The 23,962-nt window shown below is 34.1% G+C and overlaps 2 protein-coding genes across 11 annotated transcripts in view; one reads left to right on the top strand and one right to left on the bottom strand.

Moving 5' to 3' along the window:
- Wee1 (Wee1 kinase) overlaps positions 1 to 5,172 on the top strand; it is a 41,275-nt gene extending 36,103 nt beyond the window's left edge. Inside the window, exons 8-10 of the mRNA XM_035356337.2 lie at positions 474 to 581; positions 2,235 to 2,380; positions 3,225 to 5,172. Of these exons, the coding sequence (XP_035212228.1) occupies positions 474 to 581; positions 2,235 to 2,380; positions 3,225 to 3,333 (363 nt within the window). The 3' untranslated portion in view covers positions 3,334 to 5,172. The remainder of the gene's footprint in view (positions 1 to 473; positions 582 to 2,234; positions 2,381 to 3,224) is intronic.
- Positions 5,173 to 5,268: 96 nt separating this feature from the next.
- The window catches only part of LOC118186247 (uncharacterized), a 303,304-nt gene continuing 284,610 nt past the window's right edge, over positions 5,269 to 23,962 (bottom strand). For all 10 annotated transcript variants that reach the window (XM_085814751.1, XM_085814749.1, XM_085814748.1 and 7 more), the window contains one exon: positions 5,269 to 5,863. In XM_085814751.1, the coding sequence (XP_085670877.1) occupies positions 5,754 to 5,863 (110 nt within the window). In that variant the 3' untranslated portion in view covers positions 5,269 to 5,753. The remainder of the gene's footprint in view (positions 5,864 to 23,962) is intronic.

Here is a 23,962-nt window from a genome sequence, read left to right as displayed (position 1 = left end):
GGTTCTCTTTTCATTTAAAACATGGGAACAAAATTTCTAGAATCATGCTCGGCAGAGTGCAGTGGTTATTTAAATTATATACAGGCAGTTTGTAATTCAATTGATAGGTATGGAATGAAAGCACTATTGTAAATTACATTGTCCACTCTTTTTAGCTGGCAAATGCATTTTAGTTTCTGAAAAACAAACACCACACAGCATTTTTGAAGACGTGAAATCTAAATAACATATGTATAAAAAAATTTGCTAAAATAATTAAAAGCTTTCCTTCAAATTTACAAAACATAAAGTTAGTCTTAAAAAAGAAAGTGAAAAATAGTGATATAAGATCTCTGTACATTTTTAAACTATTGTAAATGTTCAGAGTACGTTTTTTACATTTTTTCCTGTCGCACTATTTGCTTTTAGTGTTGAGTTTTGTATTTTTAACATATTATACAAGTAATAAAATTAATATTTTATTATTATTTTAGTGTGGAGGTGGGCCATTACCTAAGAATGGCGAAGAGTGGCATGCAATTAGAGAAGGAAAATTATGTTATTTATCATATTATTCCAAAGATTTAAATGAACTTATTAAGGTAGGTTTTACTTTCAGATTTGAAAGGTACTTCAAATTTACCACCTTCTAAATCCTTTTGAAGATGAATATTAATCTTTATGCAAATTATGCTTATAACTATGAAGATAAATTATTAATTCTTTATGTGAAGTTTATTGATTCAGTTGATATAACTTGATAAGGTTAATCTGAAAATTATAATGCATGTATACACAAACACACAATGCAAATATTTTTTGTGCAGTTAGTGAAATGTTATAAATCTAAATATATTAGTAATTATAACACTTATTGTATTTGTAATTTATAATCCTCTAAAGAAATATTTTTTAGACTTCCTCCCTCTTTCCTCATTACATGAGAAATACATAGAATGTTTTAATAAAGTGAATTGCAGACTTTTATTAATTAAATATTGATCCTGGCCATTGTACTTAGAAAGGTAAAGAATTTTATGTAAACAGTTGCCATACCTTGGCTGGGAGAGTTCTGTGAGAATAAAAATTTTAACTTTGTACATGGGTTCTGTGAAGTAAAATTTTCATTATACATTTATTAGTTCAACATGAAAAGTTCAAATGCAAAATTTATGAAGATATATTTAGCAAATATTTTCATGAAGTTATCTATCAATTTAAAAGCAAAGGCTGTTTTACAGATGATAGAATCTTAAAATAGATAGCTTTTATTTTATAGTTGCTCCTTGAATTTATTTTTGTAAATATTTAAGTTATATATAAACTGATAATAGGCATAAAACATTATCAAATTTTGTTCTGGAATATTTCCACAAATTTTGCAAGACTTCTGAAAGGATTATTTGAGCAATATGACTGATATTACTTGTATAATCCTTTATTATATGCACAAATGTGAGAGACGGTGAAATGGAAAATGAAAAGCTGGAGGAATGCAAGAAAACCAAGAAATGACAAAATATTTTAGTTGTACAACTGGAACTATTCAATTGCTGTAAAAAGGAAAAAGTGAAAATGGCAGTATACTTTTATTATCAATGTGAAGGAAACTATTGGTGGTATACTTTGAAATGCACAAGAAACTATCGTAACAGTTTAGTAATCATGTAAGAAATGCTGCAGTACATCTTACTTTTTTCAACATAATGCATTCCTCAAATATCCTCCCCCTCCAAGAAACGATTGTCTTAATCACCTCTGCAAATAATACTTTGGGGGGATTTTCTAATTACATATGATTAAACTTCAGATCAGTTGAATGTGTACAAGTATTACTAATTTCTGATTTCAAAATGAAAAGTTTTGGACATCCATTATCTCGAAAGAGACAATGATGACAGTAAAGCATCATTTTCTCAAATAACAGCAACATAGTTGTATGTAAGTGGGAGAGAGCTATAACTTTTTAAAATATTCATGATTAACATCTTAAATGACATTATATGTTATACATTTTGGAGCTTTAAAAATTGCTTTTATTTCCTCAGCAGTTTTTAAAAACATGTTCATAACTATCATTTATCATATGACTGACTGAATACAGCAGTACAGGAAGTTTTAAGTTGCCAATTTTTTTTATCATGAGAGTGATTGTTAATTGTTATTTCAATGTAAATATTTTTGCAGATATTTTATACCACTGCATTTTATGCAATGAATGAATGTTTGAATAATTTTTTATTTTTTTTTTCCAGCAAATGATACATCCAGATCCTGAAATGCGTCCAAGCAGTGCAGCTTTAGTACAGAATGAAACTTTAGTTCCATATGCATGTAAAACTAAAGAGCAATTAAATAAAGAATTAAATGCTGAGAAATTCAAGAATCAATTACTTTCAAGGTATATATATATATTACTTTGGCTGAAATTTTACATACCATATTTACTTGTATATATTTTTTAAACTAATTTTATCATGCAAAAATTGAGAAGGGAAAATTAGCAAATAAATTTCTGATGGGCATGGTTACAGTAAAAACATAACAAATGAATCAAGTTGTCATGGATAAACTACAGGTAACTATTGCAATATTATTTATTTATTTAAATGAAGCCTATATTCCAATAAGAACATACAGTAATATTACCAATATCCAACAATATATCTCCATTCCTACTTCCTGCATCTTGAACCTTGTTCACTCTTTCTTATCTAGTCCACTGTTACTCTCTAGGCCTCTGATTGTTTAATGGTACTGAAACTGCTGTTTGTGTGGCCTGTTACAGCTTGCAAATTGTCGTCCTTTGCCTCTGTCATCATCCAGTTTGTCTTCCAATCAGTAATGACCTTGAGAACCATCATGAACACTGGGTACTCCCATTTTATTGAAACTTATTCCCTATAATTTTTTCATTAATCAGAACCCATGCATTCAAAACCGTGGAGTAAATCGATTAATAAAACAATCAATCACTATATGGATGAACCCATTTTAAAACTTACGGAATCTTGCTTTCTTGGGGGCCTTGAAGAAGGGGAAAATTTTGTACTAAAAAACAAAGGGGAAAAATGTCCGAGTAAAAATGGTATATTATGTACATATCCAAAATCGCAATTTTTATGCATAAAACTGAATTACATTAACTATGTGAAATGCTGTGTATATTGACACCATAGGTTCCTTTAAACATTACAAAATTCTGCAACCTTTAAAATATTAATCTTTTATTTTTTTCTTTTAAGGGAACTTGAGAGAGCTTCGGAATCTTTGAAGAAAAAATCTAAGGATGGTCGAGTATGTAGGCTGGTTGGTGGAAAAGTTAATCGAAGCAACAGTGTTACTATTTTTTAGATTAAGAAAGTTCTCTTTTAATAGAAGTTTGTAATATTAAATGTAAATATCACAGCCTGATCTGCAGATTTACTATTTTAAGAGTATTAAAGATTGATTTTTAAAATTGTTACCTTTCAAAGAATATAAAGCTTAATCATACTTCTACATAATTGCTGTTTAGGTAGTTTTGAAACTTGGTGATATATTCCATTTTTATAGCATTATTGCATTTTTAGTCTTTCACAAACTTTTGCCTTATTCACCAGATGACAAGTCATTTAGAAGGAAATCGCAAAGGAATGTTTCTTATATTTTTCCTAATTCAGAATAAAATAAAATGTGCATATAAAATTTAATCTTTTAAAAAGTGATATCAAATGCTATGGCCATTGTACTTTTTTAGTTGTCTCAAAATTTACCTCTGGAATTGTTTTTAATTATTGGCAAATCTTCAGTTTTAAAGGCCATGCCGGTTATATCAGTTTTTAAAAGGCTAGACCAAATATTTTACTTCTGATAATGTTTGTTCTTAAGCATATGTATCCAATCAGTAGCATAAAAACGACACTTGGTTTTTCAAGTATATAAATATGTCTGTTATTCTTTTCCAGTAAAAACTTAGTTTTTATTCAATGTGAAAGTTAGTTTTGTGTTTTAATGTGCCATTTATTTCTTGTTCCTATTAATGGTTGAAATGTAATTAGTATTTTGTATATATTTTATGCATATTTATAGTATATGATTAATTATTAATACTACATAAAAGTAAACTTGCATTTCAGATGTAAAGATTTTTAGTTCTGAAAGTTTGAAACATCCATTTATAATTTAAAATTCGGTACACATTTAATGTTAGTTTCAGTGTAATTAATAGTTGCTCACAAAATCTTTCTTGAACTTCAAATGTAATGTGTGCCAAACTATAAAATAATGGAGTTTCTTAAGAATTGTTATCTTCACTAATGTGTGTAAATGCTAACACCATACTATTTAATATGATTTAAGAATAGTTTGAATGGCAAGAATTCATTAGATTTTAGTTTATAATGAACAGCATTTTTCTATAACTGTGCTTTTAATAAAGTTATCATCAAATTAACATTTATAATTTATGTAGATATGGAAACCTAGTTAACTGTGTGTACTAATGTAAATTTTGGTAAGATGTTATGTTTGAATGTTTTTTAAAAGTACATCTAAATAATTGATCAACATTTTTTAACAGAGAAACACATTAAGAATATTTAAGAGAACAAAACTCTTAAAAATAAGTACTTTTCTGTTATCCTGATCAGATTCAGAATTGTATGTACGTACACACATATATGTACATGTTTTTCTGAATCTAGTCCCCCGATAACAAAGTACCAAAAAATTTTTTTTTTGAAATTATAAAATTTTTACTCTAGTTGGAAATATTTGTTATTGTAACTTTCTTGTTAATATTTGGGATTTTACGTAGATTCATGTTTAGTTTTCATGATTATGCATTTAAATTTTTTTAAGAAAGTGAAAGCGTATTTATTTAAAGCTTGTTCCTTTTAAGAATTTTTATACCACAAAACTGTTATTCATGACGATGCCTAATTTGTCTGACATTGCAGCCAAGCTGTATTATAATTAAAATGGAAATTCCTAGCATTTTAATTATATATATGGAAATGCTGTAAAATGTGTTTGTGTTCTTTAGGCTGTTTTTAAATTAAAGAGAAAAAAAATGTTTTATGAAAACATGTCCAAATTTTAAAACATAAGTAATAAAAGAAATTACATTTATAGAAAATTTAGTTTTCAATACCGAAGAAACTGTATATGTATCAGATTGTTAATAAATAGAAAATTGTATTTTTTTATTCATACATTTTGTTTTTATTTGGCACTTCTACAAATACACTGAAAAGCAAAATAAAATATTTTAATACATATATATATTTTCCAACTATTCAGAATAAAAATATTGAAAATCTTAACACATTGTATGCAGATTTATATATATATACACTTAATAGAAAAAAATATATTGTTTAAATGACATTTATGTGTAAAAATTTTTATAAATAAAATTTTTGGAAAAATGGCAAATTTACAATAAATGCAGGCATTTGAAGAACTGCAAATGCATGTAATAAGTAATTACATAAAGCTTAAAAAATCAAGGAAAATCTTAAACAAGTTTTCAATGGATATATTTGCATATAAATATTTTTGACATTGGAGAAAATACTTAAAACATTCAAAGCATAAAAAAAATTGAAACATCACATACATATGGTGCAAGAATCACAGTTGTGATAATGACATACAGAAAAGTTCTCTGATGGGTGGATGATATGCCATAAATCTTTAAAATTTCCCTTTCGGGTCTTTCATCAACTGTGCTATAACCTGGTTTGGGACAAATGTAAGCACCAAAGTCAGCATTGCAGCTGTAGCTAACATTACACTAAGTGTATAGCGAGCGTGCAAGATGAGTGTTGCATTATCCCAGTGCCAGATACGTTGAACAGAATGTCCAAGTGCCATATATGTTGGGAGTTTGAATAAATACCTGTAAGTAAATAATAAAAATTACATGAAATATTTAATAAATCTAACAAAGGGGATTTATGTATAAAACAAACACAAATATACTTGTAAGGAACTTCCATAAAGATAAAGAGAGAATGAAGTTTTTAATATCCAGCTTGTATTTACAGTTTTATGTGGAAATATTATAAATTCTAATGCCTCAGTATGTGTCAGCATCATTTGATTGATATTTTTTGTACTTCAGAAAAGCACACAGTCATAGACAGTACAACAGAATTCCAAACATCTGGACATATAACAAGGATCTTGGCCAATTTGCATAACATGATGCCATTTTTTTAAGATTGCATTCACTTTAATGGAAATAAAGGAATTTTTCCTTCATTTATTTTATTTTTATACAAAAGATTATTTTACGATAAAAAATATTTTGTTTCTGTGTAAAAAAATGTAATTACTTTTCATTTATGGAAGCACTAAGGCTAAATTATCTTTTTTATGTGTATTTTAATCAATTTAAAGTAATAAAAAAATTTAAACATTAGCATTACCATAAGAGATTTGTAATATATTTTTTAATGAGAAAAATACAAATAAATTAACAAACTTAAATTTACTTGTCTTACAAAGAAGATGAGCAGTCTGAATATTTAAAATCTGGACACTTGGAGTAATATTTTGTCGTTAGTGTACTTCATAATCATAACAGATTTCTATAGTAGTTTAACCTCTTCAGTGCTTACCCTACAGATTCTATGGGCAACAATAAAAGTAAAAATTTTTGCTCATCCCGTACTTTTTGCAGTTAATTTTCCCCTCTATTTAAAAGTGTATTCTGCTTTTTACCCGTGTAAATGTCGGTAATGCATTTCCTTCAATATTAGACTACTTTGAGTCATGTCTTGGTCAGAGGTTGGCATTATTGTCGATCCTGACAGTGATTTTAGTTATTCTGGAGATAGCAATAGCAAAACAGATTATTTCTAGACTCCAGATAAGTGATGAATCTGAAAGGGATTTTCAATAACCACCGGCAAAATGTTCAGCAGTGTTGAAAAATATTCTGCAAGCTCCTGCCTCATTTCTTTTTCTTGACAATCCAGGCATAATCAACCATAAACAATGAAACTATTTTGGGTTATTTTGAACTTTGGAACATATGGTACACATAGAAGACCTAGTTGTACTTTCAACTTTACTAAGATTGACAGTTTGTCATTTTCCAAATTATTTGCCTCCTAATCCCATTGGAAAAAAAAATAACAGACCCACTCACAATGTGCTCTTTGTTGTTCAAAAGGAAAAACTGAAACTGGCTTAAAAAAAATTGGGAAATAAATAAAAAATAAAACAAGAATTTGGGTGCAAGGAATGTAAAGTAGGACTTTGCCTGGAATCCTGTTTTGAAATTTACCATATTGAATTTAATTTTTAATGTAAATATTGAAAATTTTCATTAGCACACGTACTTTAAATTTGTATTCTATAAAGTAAATTAATTTGATCAAGAGATATTTTCAGAACTTTTCATTTTTATATAAACACTTAAAATTGATTTTTATGTAAGCCTCTTCTTATGCATGAAGTCTATTTAAAAAACAACTTAATTACAAAAAAGTGCTACACAAATACATGTAGATTTGAAACATGTTATAAAAATACACTTATTGCCATAAAAATTTGTGCACCAAGAAATAATTATGGGATTGTAACAAAACTGGCATGAGGGTACATGTCGGGTGGATATGCAAATGATTAGAGGTGCAACTAGAGGGCATTGAACTTCGTTCTTCTTGGAGTATAAAACAGGTAAGCAGAGCTCGTTTAAGCATAGCATGACAATATGAACTTTTGAGCTCTAGGAGACGGTTACCTTTTTCTTAGCTCCTGATTGTTCTCTCATTTCGTACGTATGACTTTTGATAAGCGACCAACCAGCTGATATGTCGAAACATAGAGCAGGCGGTATCGATAATGCAAGCAATTGCCTGAACAAACCAAAAGCAATTTCTCCTGATCCTAAAGAAATTTATACTTTTATACAATGAATTGCAGAACTCCGTAATGCAGTTACTGAAGTTTAAAAAATGCCGATTACACGCAAAAACGTAGAAATCCGATGACAATTGTAAGCCGAACTTAAAACACAGGAATCGCTTCTGACGACTGTTATGCTAAAGAAAACGATGGATAAAATTCTCGCGCTCATCCGCCACCCAGTACGAGCAATTCTGATACACAAGATTGTGGACTATGGTTAAGCGTAAAAAAACTATCTAGACATGATAGCGGCTCCTCTATAGAATCTCAAGCGCTTAGTGTGACCTCATAATTCAATTCCCTCAATAATGAGGAATTACTCGACGACAAAATGGAAGAAGATGTCATGAAAACCAACGAAAGCAAAAAGATAAATGAAAAACTAAGAAACTACTAGATAAAAAATACGAACGTGATTCAAAAAGATCTATCCCTCCACTCATCATCTCTGATAAAGAAATAAATTGGCATGAACTTAGAAAGCACATAAAAGAAAATTTAAAAGTTACCAACTTAGAAAGTAAAGTAGAAGGCGATAACATCAGGATCCAACTTTTTAGCGAAGATGATTTCCGTACCATACAAAATTATTTCGAGAAAGCACCCATCCCATTTCATACATTCCTAATCACTAGTGAGAAAAATCTCAAATCAGTTATCAAGGGACTTTACAATCCACACCCCAATAGAAGAAATTAAGGAGGAACTTAAGTGTCAAGGAATAAGTGTACTTAAATTGCAGTGTATGCGTAACAGCGTCCCAACCATGCTCCCTGTGTTTTATTTAGAAACTCTGAGAAATGCTAAAGAAAGAAGTCTTCAAAGTCACTCACGTAGCAGATATGAGAATCCGCATCGTTGGTTACGAGAGCAGACCAAAGCTGGTACAGTGCTTTCGGTGTCAATGATATAGTCACACACAGAGAGCATGCCACAATGTGTTCGTTGTTTAGAATATCATCAAAGCTCCCATTGTCCCATCAAAGTAAAGCAGAAAATCCCAGCAAGATGCATCCTGTGCAGTGGTTTTCATGCAACCACTACCTCCGATTGCTCTGAACACCCCAGCAAGAAATTTCAAAATAAGCAAAAATCCCGACAAAGGAAGATTTCCCGAAATTCACTGAAAACGAAAATGAACGATTGAAGAAACTCTCAAAATCCTACGCTAACATAACCAGCAACAAAGTTAAAGAAACAGAAAAACTAAAATAGCAAATATTCAAAATCTTGAATTCAAATCCTTCATATTTAAACTAAAGAGATCTCTATCATAAATTCATTAGCGTTCAAAGTGAGAATGAAAAACTTGAATTTGCATTACAGGCACTTCAACTCTTTGTTTAAAGAGTTTTAAACAATTTTGACAAGAAAAGCATAGCTGAGCGGGTTAGACCCATTACCCTTTTGCGCTAAGAAGGTCAAGCATTTGATCCCAGCTAAATGAGAAAAAAAATAGAAATTGGGACTTGTACATATTTTTTATTTTTCTCTTATTGCTTATATTTTTCTGTTATTATTGCAAGTTACAGTGTATTTTTACAAGCTTTTTTATTTAATCTAGAAAATTTTGAATTTATGTACTTTTGAACCTTAATGCAACTGACTCCAGATGGACCAATGATGTTATACCGAAGATTTTACTACGAAACCTCAGGAAATTACGAACCCATGAAAGACTTTCGCATTGATATATAGTAGCAAAAGCCGTTGAGGCTGAAGGCTACTTATACAACTGATGATCTGTGATCTGTGATTGTTTGAGCGTACTTAATCTTTTGCTAAGGAAAGGCTGAGGTAGACATGCCGTTGTGCCGCCATCAAAGCCAATATCAGCAGCTGTTAGAGTTCGAGAGGGGGAAGAATCATCGGGATGATGGAAGCTAGGTGGTCAGCTCAGTGAGTAGCTCGTCAGGTACGCCATTCTGATTTTGTTGTGAGGAGGTGTGGAACCAGTGGACAGAGGCATCACTTACATGGCAACCAGGCTCAGGATGCACTCGACAGACCAGTCGTCGAGAAGACCGTCACATCATACGACACGCACTCGTAGACATAGAGCCAACTGCCTCATTGGCCGCTATCCAGACACATGGAGCAGCTTCATTACGGGCCCCTGTGTCTTCCTGAACCATCGCAAGGTGCCTGGTTGACAGTAGCGTAGCAAGCATAACTGGCGCCCAGAGCAAAATACCTTTCTGGCACCACCCCCAAAAACTTTCAGTAATATAATGTGTAGAATATATTCGTAATAAAAAAATAATGCAAATAATAATAAAATGCTGAATTTGCCATAAAATACTCAAAAATATATTAAGAATAGTCACTGCCTAACTACATTAGGCTTGGATTCGGAAATGCATCTGTGTCGGGGGAAAAGTCAAACCATACCATGATCTAGAATTAGTTAAAAAGGTGTTATTTACGTATTTTACATATTTATATAAGTGTTTTTAAAAACTACAGTTTTTAAACAATTAAAAGTTTAATATACATTATAGATAAATAGATATGTGGCAACTTGCCTACTACAACTCTGCCAGTCTGGTAACCCATAGCAACCAAAAACAAAATATTTATTCTATTCAATTGTTATAGTTATTTAACGATCTGTCTCAAAAAATTGTACTAACATAATTGGTGACCCTTATTTATTACGAGTAGCAACCATCAATGTTGCACGAATATGGAGTTTATATGTCAAAATTTTGAGCAGCAGTAAGTTATCCAGTGTGATGAGATGTAAGTAAGACATTTCACCTGTCATTTCAAGCATTGTGCCATATTCCGGTGAGTAAACATATTTCTGTCATAATTTCAGCGGATATATGTATCGTCTGCTGCATTTGAGTCGCCAATTTGTCTGCTTTCAAGTACTAAGAAACTGTGTCACCATATACATATTATTATTGTGCATATTCTATAATATTATTATTGTGCATATTTGGTTAATCTAAAGTGGTTGACAACGATGCTGCTTCACAAATGGCACGAGTGGCAGTTAAGCCACCGCCTTTTTGTCACCGAGACCCATCATTATGGTTCATTTAATTGGATGCGCAGTTGAGTCACATTACTGCCGACGAAACTCAATTTTATACAGCGATCGCCGCGTTAAGAGGTTATCGCATATGACTACAGTCCCTGCTAGACGGGACTTTTCTGAGAAATGAGATTCTGGTAGCACTGGTTAAAATGGAAGGATTCCTAGAAAAAAGATCCTCGCTGGAAGCGAAGTCCCGCCTAGCTATGGAAAAATGTTGTAGCTACGCGGGATTTTCTCAAACCTCACAGAAAATGTCTCGGCTGGACCTCAGTCCCGGGTAGAGACAACCAATCAGACGAAAGTTCTGCTTCTGAATGATCACGTGATCCCAATCTGAGCGATAATCGATTACTGTTTGGTGTTCAAGTAGTAAGTGAGAATGGTAATCTACATGTGTTTTCTGGAATTGTGCGGGTTCTGAGAATCGTCCCTTTCGATGTTAAGTCCCGTGTAGCCAAAACATAATGTGACTGGGACCTTAGAATCAGAGGTACTGCAATCAGCTCATGAAATACCACCGGCGACGGACAGATACAAATCTTTAAAAGAAAATTAATTTCTGTTTATGAAGAATCCAAGACAGTTAAAATCAAGCAGCTGTTGCACGATTTATGGTTGGGTGATATGAAGCCCTCTCAATAGCTGTCTAAAATGTCAGACTTAGCCGCTGGTAACCTAACAGATAACATTCTTAAAACATTATGGATGAATAGACTCCCATCTAGCATGCAAACCATTTTAGCGACCAGTAGCGAGCCACTTAAAAATCTTCCCGAAATGGCTGATAAAATTCACGAGCTGGCCATTCCAGTGCAAATACACGCAGTGCAGGCTCTGGTCCAGGTATTGTGGCGTTACAGGCTCAAATTGGCGATTTGTCCAAACAGGTTGCTCAGTTAGTAGCCATCCAAGCTGAATCTTTTCAGCACAACCGCTCCACATCACTTGGTCGAAATACACGTCATAGCCCACTGAGAAAATGTTATGAAAGCCCTCCTCCGGGTATTTGTTTTTACCACCACAAATTTGGAAACAAGGCAAACAAATGCCGCCCACCGTGTCGTTATAACGACCAGGGAAACGAGAAGGGCCGTTGCCCGAAGTTGTGAACGACAACGGCTGGAATTTTGCACGCCTTTTCGTCATCGAAAAGAATTTGGGCTTAAGGTTTCTTGTAGACACCGGGCCCCCCCCCCGGGGGTTGACTCAGGCGAACGCCTGGGAAGTACTGGTTAGGATCTGTACTTAGGCAGTCTCAACCATGGGGTATATAATTTGACTTCACAGGACTAGAGCCCGAGTATTGTACTCAGGTTGATTCAGGCTTGGCAAGGACTGTACTGGTACTGTCGTATCTGTTTCTTTGGCTGTGGTGGAGCTATGTTGGAGATCGTCGACTAAGTCCCCGGGGGTTTGACCCCATTCAGTTCTCCTAGCGGGGACTGACAGAGTGGACAGAGCACCTACAAACAATGGAATTTTTGCTGATGGAGTGGTGCCCGGAGGCAAGGTGACAGAGTTTTTGATTTTGCAACGATTTATTTCTGCCCAATGCTTTGTAAAAGCTGGGCGGGGACTGCGGGGGGTTGCGACCGCAAGGACGAGGTCCCACGGACGACGGATATTACAAACTCTGTATGGGTCCTCTAGAATATGAACCTGGGTCGGAGGTCCTTCGTCTAGTGTGTCTGTAGACACCGAGGCTGATGTTTATTGTCGTTCCACCACATTTTCACGAACAAAAGCGCCTTACCAAGTTACAACTTTATTCAGCAAATGGAACTCCTATTCAAACTTTTGGTGAACGCCTGATATCTGTCGATTTAGGACTGTGCCGCAACTTCCAATGGCCATTCATTATTGCTACTGTTTCAAGTGCTATTATTGGCACTGACTTTTTTCAAAAATTTTCTTTGCTTGTCTATCTTAAGAATCGCCGTTTGATAGATTTCACAACCAACTTAACTTATCCGGGAGTAATTCGCAATAGTCAAGATTTGAGCATTAAATTGATTTCGGGTAACTCCCCATGGCATCAACTTCTCAGAGAATTCCCTACAAACACGCGCCCAGTTATGGGTATTTCCGAACCCAAGCATGATGTACTACATTATATTGAAACTACCGGACCTCCAATTGCGACTAAACGAAGACGCTAACCTCTGGACAAGCTTAAAGCCACCAAAGAGGAATTTCAATACATGATGGAACAGGGAATTTGCCGTCCTTCAAATGGGCTGTCCGCTCCAGCTAGTTCGGAAATGAAATGGTAAGTGGCGATTATCGCTGGTTAAATGCAGCTACAATTCCTGATCGTTACCCAGTCCCGCACATTCAAAATTGTATGCAAGTTTTAAAGGGAAAAGTTATTTTTACAACCCTTGATCTTGAGCGGCCGTATCACCAAGTGCACGTTAACCCAGCTAATATTTTAAAAACTGCGGTTATTACGCCTTTCGAACTATTTGAGTTTCCGGTCATGACTTTCGGTGTATGCAATGCTGCTCAAACGTTCCAACGCTTCATGAATCAGGTGTTAAACGGCCTCGACTTTTGTGTACTTTATTTTGATGACGTCTTAATCGCCTCCTCTTCAGAGTAAGACCTATCACATTTGAGAACAGTTTTTGAATGTTTTCAAAGGTACGGTGTCAGTCTTAATTCTTCCAAATGCGTTTTTTGCCAACCAAGAGTTTCCTTTCTTGGTCATGAAATTTCCGCTGATGGAGTTCGACCCCTTCCCGATAGAGTTACCGCTATCCGTGATATGCCCGAACCATCTACAGTGAAGGACTTAAGATTTCTTACTATGCTCACTTTTTCGAAGTTTCCTACCTCATGCAGCAACCATACAAGCACCTCTAAATTCTTTTTTGGTTGGAAGCAAGAAAAACGATAAACGTGTTATAACCTGGTCCACAGAATCTCGCGAAGCGTTCCCAAAATGCAAACATGATTTAATTTCGGCAATTCGGATTTTCTAGCGTGCCTTCGTGGTGTAGTGGTTCTGCACGCTGTGCCGGTACTCCAGAAGCCTGCGGTTCGATTCCCGGCGAAGGCGGTTGCTAATTTTTCAATCTCTCTTGCTTCCAAATATCTTAGTGTCTCTACAGTGGCGCCCGAACTAAAAGGGGTGTTGGATGAGGATTCTCCATACCCAGGATTTAGCGATTGTGTCCCCTAAAAACCCCCAGTTGCCCTTTAACAAGGGGAGTATATAAGGTATTTCTCCCGCTTTCCTAGCGTGCCTTCGTGGTGTAGTGGTTCTGCACGCTGAACCGGTACTCCAGAGGTCCGCGGTTCGATTCCCGCCGAAGGCGTTGCATATTTTTCATCTCTTCTGCTTCCAAAAAAGTAACCTAATGTCTCTACGCGTTGCGCATCAACAACACGTATAGGAGCAGTTTTACAACAGAAAGATCAAGAATTATGGAGACCACTTTCATATTTTTTTAAAAACCTCTCACCAGCGCAAACCAGATACAGCACATACGATCGCGAATTATTAGGAATTTATGAAACTGTCAAATATTTTCGACATATGCTATAGGGACGCGTTTCATGATCTTCACAGATAACAAACCCTTAACCTATGCTTTTCAACAGCGTTCGGATAAAGCTTCTCCTCGTCAAATGAGACACCTAGACTTCATAGGGCAATTTTCAACAGATATCCGTTATATTGTGGGTTTGCAGAATATTGTAGCAAACACCTTGTCTCATATTGAAGAACTAGCCGTTCCCTCGCCAATAAACTTTGCTGCCGTTGCGGATGAACAACACCGGGATTCAGAACTACAAACCCTCTTGAAAAGCAAATCTTCCACCAATCTCAACTTGCAGCTTATGCAGCTGTTACCTGGAAAATCACTTTATTGTGATGTTCAGGATTCAAGATTTTGACCTTATATTCTCTCCGGGTTTCGCCATGCCATTTTTAGTCAGTTACATCGTCTGTCACATCCTGGCATCAAGGCTTCGAGGAAAATGATACAGCAACGTTTCGTATGGCCTAGCATGCAAAAGGACATAGCCAACTGGACACATTCGTGCTTGGAGTGCCAAAGATAAAAAATTGTCAGACACACCACTAGCCAACTTAAAAATTTTAATTTGCCCTCATCTCGCTTCAATCACGTGCACCTCGACTTGGTCGGGCACTTATATTATTAATAATAATATATTAATATTATTAATAATAATATATTAATATTATTAATAATATTATATTAATATTATTAATAATAATATAATACATGAATACAATTAATTATTATGTATACATTTTTCTTACCTTGGATGAAGCAAATTTATCATTTACTTCATCAAAGTCGATCCTTTCAAATTTTTCTCTTTCCACACTTAAAACTGCTAAATGACTTAGGGGATCTTGTCCCATCGTTGATTGTAAATATGTGAAAATTTATTTTAATTTGCTGAACGAACGTTCATAGCTAGCATTTGATAACGAAATAGTAAGTAGTATTTGAAATGTGACTCTTAGGTTTGGAAAAACATTTTCTCTATAGATCTGCAGTGGAGTTTAAGGTTCCGTTTCTTTTCTACTGCGGAGTAACGTCATTCGGTCACATTCACTGCTCAAAACAATTAGGGGATATCTTGGGTTCGGTATGAACTAACCATGGAGGTAGAAAAGGGAGGAGGGGCCATTCCGCGCTAGAAGTGAAGCACTGCTTTGAAGCTTGGGTCACCAGATGGGGTGTTCTTTGTTTACATTCAGAAGCTCGCTTGACAAGATTCTGATAGTATTTCGACACACGACAGTTCCATAGAAATCGAAAAAGGGACACTCTCGCATGAAAGAAACATTCATAGTGTAACGGATAATAGCAATTTGTATAGGTTACTAACATTTACGCAAAAATCACATCTTGGTTATTTTTCGATAACTAACAACAGCGATTTTGATTATGAATTTGTTTTATAAAATTCTAAGTTGTTGCACTACAAAAATATAGATTTTAAGAAAATTGCTAAAAGAGATCTGCCAAAATTTATTTTCTAGAAGATTTGAAAAGTTTGAAACTTGATGGCTAAATGTAAATATAAAATTATGTATGTTAAAATATTTGTAATTAGGCACATAGGTCAGATTAAGTTTTTATTAAATAGAGTAATGCATGCAAGGGCTATCTGCCTAAAGAGAGAGATGCCATCATGGAGGAATTTTGAAGAAAAACTGACCTTTGAGTGGGTATTAAAAATAATACTTATAATTTTCATTCAAATTATATTCATATATATTTTTTATGTAAAACTTTCGGGTGTATGCTAAATTAGTGTAAATTACTTTACACGAAAAATATAGTGAATGCACAGAAATTAAAGATTTGCACATGCCGGAAATGATAAATAGGAAATATGTATGGGTATTTATGCATGTGCTTGCAAAAAGCATGTATCTGCCTTTGACAAAATACTTAAATATCCATTAAATTATTTATAAATGTATTTGAAATGAAGAATTTATTCACTTATAAACAACTGTGAAGAAATCTAATGATTAAATGTATCTAATTTATAATGATTATAAATGTTATCTAAATATATAATAACCTTAATATTGAATTGTAAACATAAATTGAAATCCTGTTGACGAATACGTTATAAAACTATTTAAGCAAGAATTGTTCGTATTGGAAAGCAATCTGTTAAAAGGTATTGTAAAGCAAATGCTATGAAATGCGCACTTAAGAACGTAATAAAGAGTTTTGGAATATGTATTGTTGAAATGAAGGGTAAAAAAAAAAAAAATCTGATAAGTATAATTAAAATAATTATTCCCTTTACATTTTATAATAACTCAGTTACAAGTTTTAAATAATACTTAAAAAAAAAAAAAAAAAAAAAAAAAAAAAAAAAAAAAAAAAAAACTTATTTTATTCCTTTTCAGAAATGTTCAGAGAAAGTCAAATACTATTTAATACCTATTTAATTATTAGGAATTAGCGAAATACTTATTTAAAGTATTTTGCTAATTCCTAATAATTCTCTAATTTAAAATGAACCGAATAGAGCGTTAATTATAAATTGACTTACATTTTTCGATTTAAAAGAAGCCAAAAAATCATGTCATATTTAAGAAAGTATTTTAGGAAGAAGCTCTATAAATAGAAAAGAAATAATGCATAATTTTAATATTAATAATACAATAAACTTTGATCTTAATTTTTGTACCTTAACCGAATAAAATAGAATTACCTTAATTTTTTTTTCTAATGTCATTAACGAAAACTTGTGAAAATATTTCATTCAAATTAAACCATTCTGAGAAAACTGTCCTGTGAAAAGTATAGCATTTAATTCCGTTCAGAATGAAATGTTGTTTAAAAATATGTTGTTTTCACATACTTAGGACTCTGAAGTGTTGTAGAAAAAAAAAATATATACATTTATATGTATATTTGCGACGTAATTACAAAATATTTACACCCGAACGCGTCAAATCCCATAGAACTCAATGGTAAATGACCCAATGTTTGGTCACCACGTAGGGATCGCCGGTGCTTCAGAGCAGGGTACGGAGAAACTTGTTTAGGGCGACTCCTTCTTACTTCCTACCTCCATGGAACTAACTATATAATCGAGAACCTTTTTGAACAAAAGGAAATAGAAGAGATTATAAAGGAAAATTATAATGTTTACAAAGTTGGGAATATGCAAATTTAGTCTTTGACGTTGAAAACTATGCGTTTTAGGTAAGGAGTAAGAAGCGACCTGCAGTATTCCTTTTGTAATAGGAGATTAAAAACAATTGACATGCATTGAATGCTTCGTAGCAGTGAATATACGATGTCTCAGCAAGATGACTTAGTTGAATCTGTAGCCAGAAAGGCGATCAGTCATTTACAGGAGAGTCAAACGCAATCCACTGTAGCACAAGCATTAGGATTTTCGCAAAATGTCATTTCTAGATTATGGAATCAGATTTTGGAAACTGGGTATGTTTGAGAAATTCGACACACGGTCGTGTTATCGTTTTAAAATAAAAAGCGGGAGATAAACGTGCATTTCGTTTAAAAAAAATACAAATATATCTCTACTTTGGAGAAATAAAGTGGTCAGAAAAAACGTTTGCTTGATGTACTGCAAACATTTTATTACACATTTTATCAGGCAAATCAAGAAAATAAATAATGAATTATATTGCAATAGTTGTTAATTTTAAATATATTTTCCAGAAATCGATCAAAATAAAAACTGAAAATTTCCGGAAAATCTTGTTTGGAAACCATTTGGCGCCCCTCTATGAGCGGCGCCGGGGCATCATGCACCCCCTTGTCCCCCCTCGCTACACCACTGCTGGTTGAAGGACATCTGGTATCACGGTGCCTATCATATGTGCTGCCAATGACACCCACCCACCAACGCCTCCATTTGGAGTGGTGTTGAGCACGACAGGATTGGACTTTAACGGAATGGGATCAGACGTGGAACAACGAATCTAGATTAAATTTGACTAGTGATGACAATTGTGATTGTGTGTGGTGAATGCCTCAATCCTGCCTTCGCTTTACAGCGACACACTGTTCCCACAGTTGGTGTGATGGTATGGGGTGCCATTGCTTACGATACACGGTCACCCCTAATATTGGATCCATGGCACATTGACAGGCCAGCAGTATGTCCATGACATCCATCAGCCACATGTGTTGCCACTCATGGCAGGGCTCCCAGGAGACTGTTTTCAACAAGACAATGCTTGACCACACACAGCACGGATCTCCAAAAACTGCCTCCGCCACATTAACACCCTTACCTGGCCTGCTCGATCCCCAGATTTGTCACCAATTGAGCATATCTGGGATCATTTGGGATGGCAAGTTGGACAGCCTATGAGATTGGCCGAACTAGAGGTACGTTTACAGCAACTGTGGAACGAGAGATGTCTCAAGACACCATACGGAACTTGTATGCCTCAATGCCCGCTTGTATCGCATCATGCATTTGCGCTAGAGGTGGTCCAACAGAGCACTAAAACTTCCGTTCATGTATACTTTTTTGAAATAAATTAGCCTTTTTTTCTTAGATTTCTTAACACTTACTTAATTCAAAGTAGTACTTGCATATGTAAAATTTCATTTCATTCTGACAATTCTTTCTTGGTGCGCAAAATTTTATGGCAATGAATGAATCAGAAATGGAAACCACATGGCTTTCTTGTACAGCCTATTAAAATATGAACTTTTTTTTCTGCACCTCATTTAAACTTCTTTCCTCTATTTTCATGACATATATATTTTTCATTCAATTAATTAAGTTATCAAAGTACATAAAAACTCAAAACATCTTCATTAAAAACTGTAAAATACAGAAAAACATTAAACACCAAATACTGTTAAAACATTTAAAAGAACAATTTTTACAATGAAAAGAATTTCTATGCAAAAACAAGCAATTTGTTCAGCAGGCAAGAAGATAATTTGTTTTGGTGCACAAAATGTAAAGTTAACTTTTGGTCACACTGTGCAAAAAGGTACGGAAGTTGGTGCATCAACTGACTTAATTCACTATTTTAAGAGGAGTTTCAAATGTAAATAAATGACAGCCTCGTTGTACTTAGTGACACTTTTAAATTGCTGATAATTCTACAAATATAGCACACAGATAAACTAAAAGTCTACAAACCGTAACTGAAGCATAAGAACAACATAATTCAATCACTTTTAAAGCAAAAAATGTACAATTTACCAACATATAAGAATAAAAAAGTTGAGCCACTGACCTGGATAACAGAGTGGGTACATACATATATTACACTGGTTATCATTAATTAAGGAAAAACCACAAAAATGACATGTAGAATTTAATGAAACTGACTCACAGGATACAACACATTGTAAGGTATAAAACAACATGAAAAGGAATTAAAGACAATTATTGTGTTACAGGGCCCAACAGTAGCTGAGTGGTAAAGTCACTGAACGCTGGTAGCTCGACCCGAGGTTCGAATCCCTTAAGCGGGCTACCTGCAGGGGTGTTTTTGTAGTTTTCTCCATGTGTAACATAGATACAATCTAGTTTCCCTTGAAAAGTCATCCACGAAGGCCTCCCTTCCCTCAACGCTTTCCCGTAATGGCATAAATCAAATCAATGGTGTTATAAAAATTAGCATATATGTATAAAATGAACAAATCTGGTGAGTCAGTTTAGTATAGGAAAATTACCTTCAATATGGAGTATGAGCTCCTCTAGAAGCAATGCAGTGATGTATAATTCTGTCAATTATGAGGTCTATCAGTTTCATAGGAAGTGAGAGCTCTTGCTCTTGCAAAGCAATTGCAAGGTTTTGAAGAGAAGAACAGACAGCAATTATATGTCTTCCTAAAGCATACCAAACATGCTTGATAGGCTTCAAGTCTGGTGATCGAGTTGGCCACTTCATGCGTTGAATTGTTTGTTGCTGAAGATAATTATCCATGGTGCGAGCCCTGTGAGGTCTAGCACTCTCGGCCCGTAGCAAGAAATCATTGCCTTGGCATAACAATGCACATAGCATCAAGGATGTCATCTCTATGCACCTGAGCATTCTCAATTCCACATAGGAAGACATGGAGGTCTGTTCATCCACACATAGAGATACCAACACAAAAACACACTGCCTCCTCTGTATGCATATCTTTCATGGTTGATAACAGGTTTCAGTTTCTCTCTATATCAAATAATGCCTACTACAGTCAAAAGTCTTTAATCCGGACTCGTCGGGACTTCGGCGATTCCGGATTATCGATTTTTCCGGATTATAGATCATCAGTTTAAATCTGGTAAGATGGCATGCAGAAATTATAAAATTAAAAATATGAAACCGTAATTTATGAAATAAAAAGCAATTATAATCTAAAAGGTATCAAAATTTACAAAAAAAAGCTTAATATTTATTTGTTTACTTTATAAAACATTTCTTTCAACACGCGCATGCGTAAAGCATACATAACGCATAGTTGAAATTAGAAAATTGCAACCAGAAAACTATTTGATTTGTATTCATGATATTTATAATGACGAGGAATTTGATTTAAATCATATCAAAGACGGAGTACATCGAGATGAAATACTACATTTAGTATGGAATTATAAGCCGTATAAAATAAAAACATCTGCCCTGAAGATAAGGATAGTGCTGACAGATCAACTTCCAGTTCATTGAGCGCCGCGACGTCCCCCACCCTCGCACATAACAGCGTGAAATTGATAAACAGATTTCTGAATGGTTAGAGAAACAAAGGAGCCTTTATCCATTTTTTGCAGCAATTCCACTTTTTGTTTGATGGACATCGAAACACTTCTTTCCCTTTGTAGATCCTTTGGCAGTTCCAGCATCGGAAATTCTGTTTGACATAATCGAAAGTTCCAACTTACTTTTATAAAATTGCTCTATCAGTCTGCAAAAAATAATAAGCCGGATTCAGTTCGAAGATTAAGGAACAAAGCAATCTGCAACATTAACTGAAATAGATAATTAGATAATTTTAGCTTAGCTTATACCGTCCGCTATACATTAAACAAGCATGCATAAACGGATTATGCGCATGCGTAAAGGTATTACGTGGATACGTCAACGCATTATCCGTTGACGCATGCGCAGAAAGTTTGTAGCTTTGACGTCCGGATTATAGATCAATCCGGATTATGGGTGTACGGATTAACGACTTTTGACTATATTTCTTTGGAGGCTAAACCTGGACTCATCCATAAAGCTAACAGCCCTCCATTGATCAGCTATTCAAAGGATATGTTGACGTGCCCACCTCAAACGTTTCCTTCCATGATGTGATGTGAGCGGAATAGAAATGGCTGGTCGCCTCGCATTCAGACCTCCTTCATGAAGCCTTCAAGGCATGGTTGACATTGACACCAATTATCCAGTGCCTGCAGCAAGGGAATATCTGAGTTAAGGATCTATTCCTTTGTGCGCATAACAACAAATATGAGTCATCAATCATAATGGTTAGCCATCCTTGGCTGAAAGTCCTGGATGCCGAATCTGTGGTTAGAAATTGTTGCAATCACCACCACAAAGGGCTCACATTTAGCCATCTAGCCAGTTCTGTTCGACTTAGTCCTACCTCTAATGTTCAATAGCTCTCCATTGCATTCTTTTGGGCAAATGATGCCTGGAGGTCATTGCTGTGAATTGGCTATCTCAGATTTCTTATCACAGCAAAATTGGCTGTGATATTATTGCTTTCAAGCATGCAATTTTTCAAGAATGCTAATATTGCTTTCAAGCATGCAATTTTGTTCTCCTAAATGACGTATTCTGATTGTAGTGCCACTAATTTGAATACTGCAGTTTTACTCAGCAACTCTTATTTGACAACATATTCAAATTTTATATGGATGGCTTATATTTGAATGAGTTCTATGGTTTTCCCCTTAATTTTTGGAAAGCAGTGTATATTTATATACATTTCGTGCGGCCAGTTGCAACTGAAAAGGGAGTTGCACAAACTACATGTTATGGCAATACCATACTATATAAAATTTCAATGTTCTGAGGCTACTGATTTTTTAGTTATGTGAGATGTATATGTATGTACACGTCATGAAAAAAATCCCTTCTGAATCCATTTTAAATCTATTTTACAATCTGTTTTTGAAAAAAGAGTACTTTATCCTGTGTGTATATATACAGATACCATGGAAAAACCTCATTTAAATGGTTTCACAAATGGTCAAAATTGATATTTTTGTTGAAATACACTACACAAAATTTTTCACGATTATTACAATATTGTTTCCTTTACTTTGTATTAAACAATGTGCAATTCTTGAATAAAAAATTGAGGAATCAGAGTGTTAAGCATAAGTAGCAATGAAAGGGTAAAGTTATGCAGCTGGTCTTACTGGCTGATGGTGGCATTTGAATCAGCAAGCATATGGTCCCAAATTTTTTTTTAACTATCAATCCTTTTACCCAGCACTACTATTAACTTTGACTTCATTGGATATTGGGAAAGTACTACACTTGAGTTACAATTATTATGAACTAAATAATTTTATGCAATAATAACTAAAAAAAAATTCAAAATAAAAGGAAGCACAAATAAAATTTTAATGCTTACTTCAGTTTTGTTGAAAACCATACAAAGTCATACTAATTTGCAATTAAGCACTGCTTAATTGCAAATGCTAATATTGCTACACACAAACAATGTAAAAAGAAAAAAATGGTAATCAAAAAGTTTTTCTATGCTCTGACAAGAATGGAGTTGAAGTAATTCACAATGTTGACACAGAGGTAAATTTTGGAAACTTTTAAAAAAAGATCCAAACTGAAGTAAATTACAGTAAACAATAATTTTAACCTCATTAAAAGTTATAATTTTTAATACAACAGTGAACCCTTTTTTTTTTTTAATGTATTAGATATGTTAGGAAGATCTTTAATTTAGAATAAAATAAACATTCTAAACCTTATCAAAGTCATTTTCATTATGGCAGTTACTAGATTTTGGTCGAACAACTGAGTGGCACTAATAGTTTTGTACCTAGCATTTTTCATGATGATGGAAATATCAGATTCCAATGTTAATGACATAACAAATAAGCCACAGCCCAATACAGAGATGCTAAAAACATCCATACTCTTAGTAAGGTAGTGAAGTATGAGAAATTTTCTGCGATAAATCTACCAACCAATTTTCACATTTTGCCTTGTTTGAATTGAAACATGTCTGTGCTGTCAACTTCTGTTCTTTAAAAGAAGCTTGTATCTTTCTGGCCCATCTGTTGCAACCGATGTAGGTATACTTTATTTGATTTTGTCCTACGAGTTCTGTGGATTGCATTCTTTTTCTCTTCCAGTGGCCAGATCGTTGCTGGTCAAGCATATGTCAAGAATTATGGCCATTTAGGCCTTTCATCATTAAATCACTATAGTGTTGCTTAGCATTTACCATAAGGGCCAAGTGATATTTTATGAGCAAGGAGGGGAAAGGTAACACTCGTACAACCAAGCCTTACATGGAAATTGAACTTATATCCCTGGTTTTTGGCTAGCAGTTAATC

This window comes from Stegodyphus dumicola, chromosome 4, assembly GCF_044657685.1.
Source record: "Stegodyphus dumicola isolate Sdum_Otavi_A_Nest chromosome 4, ASM4465768v1".
Classification (NCBI taxonomy): Eukaryota; Metazoa; Arthropoda; class Arachnida; order Araneae; family Eresidae; genus Stegodyphus; species Stegodyphus dumicola.
Note: the sequence above shows the minus strand (reverse complement) of the source record. Positions and strands in the feature narration are given on the sequence as shown.